This window comes from Tigriopus californicus, chromosome 8, assembly GCF_007210705.1.
Source record: "Tigriopus californicus strain San Diego chromosome 8, Tcal_SD_v2.1, whole genome shotgun sequence".
NCBI classification, from domain to species: Eukaryota; Metazoa; Arthropoda; class Copepoda; order Harpacticoida; family Harpacticidae; genus Tigriopus; species Tigriopus californicus.
The window spans coordinates 13,498,295-13,508,514 of NC_081447.1; the positions used below are offsets into that span (position 1 = coordinate 13,498,295).

At 47.2% G+C, this 10,220-nt stretch overlaps 2 protein-coding genes across 4 annotated transcripts; one reads left to right on the top strand and one right to left on the bottom strand.

The window, feature by feature from the left end:
• Positions 1-9: 9 nt before the first annotated feature.
• On the top strand, positions 10-4,138 carry LOC131884446 (protein abrupt-like; the record flags this gene model as incomplete). The annotated part of the gene is given in 3 exon segments (XM_059232228.1): positions 10-625; positions 717-1,015; positions 1,103-4,138. Coding segments are annotated over 3 exon segments (1,572 nt in total), but the record flags the coding sequence as incomplete, so codon positions are not given.
• Positions 4,139-4,520: 382 nt separating this feature from the next.
• Positions 4,521-10,220, bottom strand: LOC131884445 (uncharacterized). 3 transcript variants are annotated; one of them, XM_059232227.1, is made up of 5 exons: positions 10,063-10,220; positions 9,606-9,760; positions 8,818-9,531; positions 5,636-8,547; positions 4,521-4,736 (listed from the first exon to the last, which is right to left on the bottom strand). In XM_059232227.1, exons 3-5 carry the CDS (start codon positions 9,113-9,115, stop codon positions 4,719-4,721), a joined length of 3,228 nt encoding a protein of 1,075 aa, XP_059088210.1. In that variant the 5' UTR covers positions 9,116-9,531; positions 9,606-9,760; positions 10,063-10,220; the 3' UTR covers positions 4,521-4,718. The 3 variants fall into 3 exon arrangements, with proteins under 3 accessions (XP_059088210.1, XP_059088208.1, XP_059088209.1); XM_059232225.1 differs by having other exon boundaries at positions 4,521-5,003; positions 10,063-10,219; XM_059232226.1 differs by lacking the exon at positions 10,063-10,220 and adding an exon at positions 9,881-10,002 and having other exon boundaries at positions 4,521-5,003.

Sequence of the window (10,220 nt, forward strand, 5' to 3'; positions counted from 1 at the left end):
ATTTTGCAGAGTTCAAGAGTTCAAGCGGACATGAACGGTGCGCCAATGTCACCCGATCATTTTGGACCTTCTGCTGCCAAACGTCATCGGTTCAATGGTCCAGATTCCAGGAACTCTCCCTCCTCCTCACCAAAGAGTCTGGGAGATTGGGGCCGGCGGAGCCTGGAACCTAAGAGTGAAGAGCCTGAACTGGACAACAATAACTCGACTCCCAAGACCGAGTCACTCCTTAGTCAGGCATTGGAGAAGCATTCTGGGGTCTCGTCCATGTACGACCGGAGCTTTCGGGATAATGGAGATGGAAGGGATGGAGACAGTGCAAGCGATACAACCTCAGACCGTCCCGAGAGCCTTATGGATGGGCTGATCAAGTCTTCAGTGGCTGAAAGTGAACTTCATAGGCAACTGTCAGCCGGCTCACCCGCCTCAATGGGCAACCCTCTATTTCCACCGGGTTTGGAGGCCTTATACAGACAAGCAGGCTTCCCTTCGGCATTTTTGGGCCTTGCAGCAAGTGCTTCAGTCAGCGGTGCAGGCTCCCCCAGTGGGCCGGTAACTTCCATTCCTGGTATGCCCAGCTCAGCCCCTCAAGTCGGTCTCCAGAGTCATGCGGGTAATCCAAATTGTAAGATGTCTATCGCGGTTCAATTGAGCTATATTGAAAACGAATATTCTTTGTCAATAATTGTCATCACTCCCTCTTTTTTACTTTTCAGTGGCCGGGAAGTTAGATATGATGCGAGTCCGTGCCACAGATCCCAGACCGTGTCCCAAGTGTGGAAAGATCTATCGATCTGCTCACACATTGAGGACTCATATGGAGGACAAGCACACGATTTGCCCCGGTTACCGATGCGCCCTTTGTGGTACTGTGGCCAAGTCTAGGAACTCCCTACATTCCCACATGTCCCGTCAGCACCGAGGTATTTCCACGAAGGATCTGCCCGTACTTCCCATGCCATCGCCCTTCGACCCAGCCCTTGCCTCTCGGCTATTGGCTAAGGCCGGAGTCAAGGTATCCCCTAGAGACCTGGCCGCCAGGGCCTCCCCTACTGCTCCTCGTCGAAGTGATCTCCCAAAGCTGGATTCCAACCTTTTGCAGATGCAGTCACACCATTTCCCACTCCCACCCTCGCTCCCCACCTCGGGTGGCATGGGTCGTGGGAGCCATGATGGAAACCGGGATGGTGTCCATGAAATCGAGGATCTTCGCGTCTCGTCTGCCTCTTCGCCGTTTGGCAGTAATGGTGGCCCTGGCTATTCCCATGCCCATCACATGAGGATGAGCCAAGGTATGCTGAACCCCAAGGACTTTGCCGCTTTGGCTGCTGCTGGAGGGGCCCAACCCGCAGGTGGTATGGGTAGTGCGCTTCTCGACACTTACCTGTCCATGATTGCGGCGGCCGGGGGAGAAAGCAACCCCATGGCGGCTGCTCTCAATTTTCAGAATCCTGCAAGCCGAGCAGCGGCCTTTGCCGCTGCCGCTGCCGCAGCCTCTGGCAACCAATCTCACAATGGTGAGGGTAAGGATTTAGACCGGAGATCAGCTAGTGAAGACCGAGATGACATGGCAGGCGAGTTGGGGTCTGACGCTGACAATGACGATCTGTCGGATAACGATGACGGGGCCAATGACTCTGCCGCCTCCGGGCGTCGCTCTCCTAATGAGAGCAGTATGGACCGTGACGAAGCCACCGCTTCCAGTGGGCCCACTTCCACGTCTCAGAACAACCACGCCACAACTGCGGCCTCGAACTAATACGTTTTATTATTGGAGAGGAATTTTTTGATGGAGATCCGGATGACATAGTTAAGTAATCTGGAGAGAAAATCGGAGAAAGAAACAACCAAAACAATGACAGTTTGGAGATTGACCCCCCGCCCCCGCCCCACCGGCCCTTCATCCAAAATCCAGTATACCCTTGAAACCAGTTGTCCCTCGTCCCTTCTAAGCAAACCAATGAATAAGGAACTTGTAACTCGAGAGCAATAAGCTGATCCCTTCCACGTACTCGTAAATATCAGGCCTTGAACCACCGATTGCACATGTTCTTCGGATTGGCCGTCTCTAAAGATGATGATACCACTGCTGTGCCATGATTTTTGATTGGAATTTGGAAACGTTTTTTCTATATTTGATAGGGCCCGACTGACCTTTTCAGTGGCACTTCTACTTACTTACATGATAATAACCACCTTCTCAATTGAAGAGACCGACGACGATCTGTGAGCCTCAAAGGAACCACCCTCTCAAAAAAGGTGACGCAGCAAAGCTGTTCACACGTAACCATTTCTACCATCCAACCACTCCAAGAGCGAGGTCCATGACCTCCCAAAAAAAGCAAAGAAATTTGATCGACCCATGGTTTTGCCTTAAGCATCTTTATTTGTTACTATGCTGTTACAGAAAATTGATCATGAAACTGTCACACTTACCTATTTCCACTTTCTGAGTTCCAACCATTTGATCTTCTAACATTTCCAAAACTACCACCATCAACATACCCACGTTCTCAAAACTGGTGTCCCTCATGCTGAGGCAAATATTTTGAGCGATCCTCCAAGTAGTATGTTCCCCAACCCCGGTGATAACCAGACTCATGACAGACTCCATTCGGAGGATTTGGACTATTATCAACAATATCATCCTTATCTTTATCATGGTGATAGCCTCCTCAATGTCGTTGTGGAATAGTTTGTTCCCAGCCAGCTTCCAAGAGTATCGTGTCCAAAGCCACGCACACACACGCCCTATTCGCTTTTGGTCGCCCTCCAAACCGGTGACATCATTATGAATAACACCCTCGAATCCCCACAGCCCTTTGTTCCGAGTAAAACAGCCATTTGGTTCCACTTGTGAACCAGAGTTGTTGTAAATAATCTCGTCTTTGAAAGATTTTACCGTGTTCTTGCAAGTTTTATTACAAACCCGCGTTACCTACCATCCAAAATTTTGAAATAAATATGACATGTGACGGCGTCTCCCTTGGATGAATTGTTCCACTGAAAATATCGTTACCAAGACAAACCCACCCTTCCTCCCCTTATCACTCTCGCCCCTCATTTTCTACCTCAGTTCATCAAAAACAGTCGTGTATAAACTCTAGTGCCATGAAGCGTGTTTCTTTTGGAAAATGCAATTAGTTAACTTGAAAAATCAAACAAACCCTTTTCTATTTATGGACCATCTGAGCGCCTGTTTTCTTTAGTTCTCTACCTCAATGAGCGAGGTCCAAAGTTGGCGATCTAGTGAACCCCCTTCTGATCCCAGCTTTCCCCCTCTTTCCCTTGTTTCCATCTTGAAATGAAGAACAAGTCGGTGGTAGTGAAAGACTGATTTCCAAGTTCCATGTTTGTCATTTCGCATTTGTCGAGCCCACCTTGCATTGCATTGATCACCCACGTGATCCAACTCGCCCCAACAAAACGGCTCATCTCTCTAGTTTTGATACCCACCCAACAACCACCACCCGTTTCTTAGTCTCAGAAACCCGAACAACATATATATATCAATCCAACCCCTTAAGCCCTTCAACTGATTATCATGCTTCAAATAACCAAATTAATAACGGTTCATATCAGCATCCTGATTCTTGAGCACACACACATAAACACATCACATTTTCTGATCCAAGTTCCCACCCCCTCCACCCCTCACCCCACTTGGCCCCTCAAAAACCCCGTTTTTAGCTGAAACTGAAACTTATCGTGCCAAAAATCCCCAGATTGCGAAACACATGTGTTACAACATACAATAGTGTTGAAAAGACGAGGATTACCAAGTTACTAGATCCCCAGGTTCTATTTGTAAAATTCTTACCAATTCCTCCAAACCAGGAGGAGGTTGTAGTTGTTGTAGTCGACTCCTCGCACTGTGAAAAATTCATATTTCTGTCGCTCTTTCCGAGTGGCGAACAATATTCATAATCATAGAAGACGAAGACGGTATAGAAAGAGAATGAAACCAACGACCAGCAATAAATGGAGAACCAGAAGAGCAACAACAGCAGCAGCAACAGCAACAACACCATCACAACCACAATAATATTAATAACAATAACCACTGTAAAAATAAGAGTCCTTCACCAACACACCTAGAACAAAATGGCAATAAATTGTGGCCTTTCTATCAAGAAAACCAGCGTTCGCTCCGTCACTGCATACATATAACAGACATCATCCGTGAAAGTTAGATTTGAGCGCAGTTTTTTCCCATTCGGGTCAGTTTTGGGGATGGATCATAGTGGCAGCGCAACTCCAAGGATATTTCATAGGATTTACGCATTCTTAATACTCTCTTCCTTTGTCTCCCATTTGCGAACACATTTGCTATTTTGATGGAAGCCGGATGTCTCCTTTAACGAGAAAAAAAAGGGTGGCCATTGGTTGAAGGAACAAAAAGCGGTTAAACCTGGTTGAATCAATACCCAGTGAGGCAATCGCCAGACAAATGTATAAATGATATCCTCCTTGTTGCCATCAGCAGCTAACGGTCACATATACGAATGAATCAAGTCCGATTGAGCAAAGGTTCACAATGGATTTAATCACACGAAGAGATAGAGCGAGCGCCAGGGTGACGCCTTGACTGAACGGCATAACATCAAAATGTGCAGGAAATAGAACACATCCACTTGAGAATTCCAGGTGATCGACTTCTGAGGTGTTCGCTGGGCGTTTCCAGAGGGAAGCCTTCAACATGGGATCGAGAAGTGAAACTAGTAGGCTAGCTTGTCCTGTGAGAATGGAACAGAAATAAGAGCGGGTTAATTCGACGTGCTGGAATAAGGTGGGCCATGAGGACCCGTCGACGAACTGCCGAGCCTAGGATCACACAAAGGGGCGGGAACAATGGCAGGTTGGACAATGGGTGGTATGGAGGGAGGAGGAGGCGGAGACACAGCCAAAGTCGACAACGCTGGAATTGGGCTAGATCCTTTGGTTGAAGTGGTTGTGCTTACAATAGTAGTGTCGCCATCAACAACATGGGAAGTTTCAGATAGCTGGAGATAGAAACGGAGAAGACGACAAGACATTAAACAAAAATACGAACATAACAATAGAATAGGGCAATGCAGTAATCAAGGCAAGTATAGAGAAAAACCATAAGACTTAGTAGTTTCATGTTAAAAAAAATAGTTATGTCAAAGAAAATGTACAACGTCGTTGCTGGTGGTTCTACTGTAATGAAAACGGTAGTTGGTAATTCATGCATGTAGTTCTGGTGGTGCGATCCTTACCTTATCCATTCAATTAAAAAACATCGAATGAGCAAACAAAATACTTAAGCAATGATTTTAGACATGCCGTTTCGTTGGAAGCCATAGATTTAAAAACATGTTACTTATGAATATCGTTCTTCAAAAGAGGTTGCGCTGATTCCACGAAACAATTGCGTTCAAAATATAGAAAACACCCATCAGTCCGATGAGTGTTTTCTATTTTTTAAGAAATCAAAATTCTTAATTTTATCGATGCAATTCAAATCATTATAATGCTCAACTGTTTCTCAGAATGATACAAAAATGTCTCCACTCAGTGTATATAAAAAAATAAACAAAGAAGAGTTCAACCAATCAAAAACTAATTAGAGAAAGAAAGCACAAAAGAACAAAAATTGAAGGACTCATCTCACCTGACTAGAATGGCTATTTTTAAAATGGTCCTCGAGCTCTTGCTCATCTTCAAATTCATCCACGTTCTCACAAGCGCGGCATTTGAACTCCAAATGGCTTTCCCGGAATTTGGCATTGGGATGCTGGTGTCGCCAATGCGTTTCTTGGATCTCCTTCGATCCCAGTGCATAAAATGTCTCCATACACAACTTACAAATCACAGACCGCAGATCTTGCGGGACTTGAATCCAATCTCTCCATCGTAACTGCCGTGCATCCGAGGAGTGATCGCGATCCACGTGATGCTTAATTTGGCCTTCATCGGTGAAGATTCTTTGATCCACGGTCGGGCATAGCTTACATTGATAGACCAAACTCATGTGGTTCCTCCGGATATGTGTTTCAATTGTAGTCTCCGGACTCAGAGACTCGCAGCAATAGCAACAAGCTGGCGACATGGCGGCCGTCGGCGGCTCCGAAATCGGATTGGCACTGAGCTTGGGACTTTCGGGTCCTTTCATGTTGCGGGCAGCCCAGATCCCGTGATCTTTGTGATGGATCTTCCAGTCGTTGAGTGGATTCGTGATATATTGATGATCATTACAAGCCCTGCAACCCAAGTAGATACAGTACTCCACGCTCTTACCCTTGTGCTCGTCCCGGCAATGGGTTTCAAAGTCATTTCGGCAATCCTCAATGCTACGTGCACACCACTCTACACGTTTATCTGAAAGCGCACGACACTCATAGCAAAAGATTCGTCTAAGATCCATGGGCAATGAGATCCAAGGGCCGAAATATTCATCGTCCCGAGTGGGTGCGCCTTGGTGAGCACTGCCAACATGGTCCATAACCTCGAACCTATCCAAGGCTCCGAAGTCACATTTCTGGCAGTTAAAGTTCAGTTTCTGGTGCATTTTGGCATGTTGTCGTTTATCTTTATCCATGTCTTCGGTCACTTGATGGCAAAACGAGCAGGGAACATATTTACGACGAGGTCGGGACGGGGAGCTATCTGATCTTGAGGATGAGCTTCTCCGAGATCGCCCGGATGAGCTCCGGGATGAGCTCCGAGATCGCCTTCCTCTGAAAAGTGCCCGATCCGACGGACTTCGGTGAGTCTGCACGTGTTTCTCAAGGTCTCTTTCGCCCCTGAAATAGACTTTGGGACCGCAGACCCGACATTGGTACAATATGTTGGAGGCGCTCGGCTTGTCGATGTGCTCCCTCCGCTGATGTTCGAGCACATCTCTTTCACGTTGCCCCACGAACAAGAGTTGGCATAACTTGCATTTGTAGGCGTGGAGGTTCCTGGGGATTCCAATCATGTTGCGTCGAATCAGGTCCTCGTTGCTCTTGTTCCGCGTTTCAGAATAGTGCTTGTCATCCATGTGGTTCAAGACCTTAACCAAATCTAAAAACTTGGGTCGGCTACAAGCTGTTAATTTGCATTGGAACACCTCTCCAACGTGACATTCCTCGAGATGATCCTTGGTGTAAGGCACATATTTCGAGCAAAGATAGCAACGTATCAAGTTTCGGATCCGGCTATAGTGATCTCGACTGGAGTAATGTCGGTAGGAATCTCGCAATGGGAAGGAGATCCTACACTCCTTGCAGAAGATGATCTCGGAGTTGGATTTTGAATTCTTACTATTGCCGGTTGACTGACTGTGGTGATTATTGTTTCTCTCTCGGCTCTTGGAATTTTCAGAGGATCGTCGTTTACGAGAGCTCGATCGAGATATCGTCTTAACAGAGGCTGCCTCTTTGATGGCATTGGAACCCGCTTCCAATTTCTTGTCATCCTCTGACAGCTCTCCATCACTCCGACTGTCTTTGGATCGAGTCTTTCGAAGCTTGTTCACACACTCAATATCCGCTTTCGTGACCATGGGCCTTTTTTCTTCGGGCTCGAAGTCCAAGGTGGTGGTCCGACTTTCGGTATCCGAGAGCTTTCTCTTTCTCTTGGTTTTGGACGATTTCTTTTTCTTCTTCTTCTTTTTGCTTTGCTTCCGCTCGGTTTCGGGTTCGGTGTCCTCGCCGGATTTCGAATCTGAAGATGACACGGAATCCGAAGATGGTTGTGACCTATGTTTGGTTCTAGCGGGCGACTCTTTCACCTTGCCGGTCACAATGCTGTCTCTCAATGGGACGACATTTCTCAAAGGCTTTTCAGACAACATTTCTTGCTCCAAATTATCAATTGCTGGACGATCATTGGCTTGCTCGTGATCATCATTGTCATCGTCGTCATCGTCGTCGTCGTCGTCGAAATCACTTCTCGGGTGAACTTGACCAATGTGCTTGATCAATTCAGCATCCGACTTCCATGAGCTCTCGCCACAAATTCGGCAAATTCGTAAGAGCATCTTGCTTGTCACTTTCTGAGCATTGTGCTTTTCCTTGAAATGGAAGGTGGTGAGCTCGCTTTCGGTGGTGGCTTCGAATACGTCCTGGCACAATCGACACTTGTATTTTCTGAGGTTCATCACAAAAGGCACTTTAATCAAGGCTCTTACCCCGTCCTCGTTGTTGACGGAGTGTGTTTCTTGCACATGGTTTCGAATATCATTAAAGCTCTCGAATTTCGATCCTTCCAATTCGTCGACACACATTGAACACTTGAACAGACAGTCACCGTGTTGGATGACCAAGTGTTCGAAATAGTTCTTTTCATCTACCATGTTGTGTTTCGGGCAAAACAGGCACACCCGCGTGGTTATTTTTGAACCATCGTTCATGATGAGAGATTGGGTTCGAGCTTCTGGGGACGGGCAATTGTCCTCGGGACTTTTCTTATTGCGGATGTACTTGTTGTAATAATTCCCGGTGAGATCGTTTTCTGGCGAGGGCACTACTTCCAACTCCAAAATAGGTTTTTGGTTCAGATCAGCCACATTTTGAGCGATGGGTTGGCCGACGAGTTTAGCTACCAGAGACCATGACCACCGTTCGTTTAAACTTCCCAAACAAGTAGATCAACGATGTTAAGACTATGGGAAAGAAAATGATGGCTTAAAGTGTGGAACCTGACATCAAAAGCGGTGTCATGTGTTTTACAGTTCATAAAAGCCACAGATTTTTTCTCCGAATCCCATGCTACTACATTTTTTCCACTAAAAGAAAAACATTGCCTGTGTCTGTGTCAAGTACTGGAAATTATGAATATGGTCAGGGTCTCTGGAGTGTGAACGAGTACCGGTAATGTGAGCTCGCTTGGCGGCACGTCTTTGGCGATCTCTTCTTCGTCGCCGTCCGCTACTATTATCACTCGATGACGATGGGGAGGAAGAAGACGAAGAGGTGTTCGTCGATGATGACGATGTCTCCGAAGTGGCTGAATCCCCTTCGTTCCCTTTTGATCCCAAATCACGACTGGTTCTTTGGGGCCTGGGCCTCACTCCACACTGGCTCGTGCGGTCGGCGCGTGGCTCACTCCCAACGCACTTTTCACGGTCAAAAACTACCACATTCGCCTCCAAGTCTCTGTCTACCATGGTTGAGGTGGTCTGGGCTCCCCACGTCGAGCCTTAGCCTTGGGCTGTGCCTGTGAAGGATGCTGAGGACCAGAGTAACCGGGGACTTCTACCTGCACTCTCGCCACACAGGCTCGTGGACCTCGTCGACTCCGGGGGTTCAGCGTTCGTGCCATTGGCCTCTCTCACCCTCCCTCCCAAGTGACTGACTGGACGCGCTTCCAGCGATAAAAACGGACAGGCGAAACGTCAAGGAAACCAATCGGTTGTTGGACAAATAACCGAGCACGGCACAAATGGCACAATCCTGACCGCGTCACACACGTCGCCTAGGGATCGAGAAAGCAAGCTCGAAAGCGCCGCCACGGCCCACGGGGTCGGTCTCAGGCACGGTGAACGAGGCTTCCTGGTTGAAAAGCCGGCATTCCCTCTACCTGCTACCGGATGACACGTGCCCATACGAGTGAAAATGTCCGTCCTTTAATAGATATGTACCAAAAATACAACTTACCTCTCCCTGATGACTTCCTTTTCGATCCAGGATCCAGGATCCAGGATCCACAGGTATGGGATGCTCTTGGCGATGGAGATGGGGCCTTGGGTTGGACTGGATGGGCTAAGGGCTGTCCTGGCTAATCCAATCCAATCCAATCCATCCAATCCTACCTGTGGTTAGAAAGAGAGCGAGAAGTATGTCATTACTTAGCCATGCAACAATGCCAATGTTTAAAGAGCGAGCTATCGATTGGGGACGATGAATAATTTAGCTCAAGAGCGTGGATGGACCGTGTTAGACAATCGATCGTCTTTTGTTCACTTCTCTGTTGATGAGCCTTGGTTGACGTGGGTCGGTCGCACTCGTCGCACTCCTCTATGAAACTAGATTATTTGTATGTGTAAATTGATCAACAGACAAAAATATGTCATTTTTCCCCGGCTGTTGATAAACGAGATGACAAGGGACATACTTCTAATGAGAGTGGTAGTTCAAAACTTGACCGTTGCCTGCTATGCTAACAGAGGGGTATCTGACCATTAGATGCACGGAGTACGCCCAGCTCAAATGCTCTGAGGTGGAAAATGACACTTTTTCAAGTCCTATTCCCAACGTGCTTTTCCGGCCACA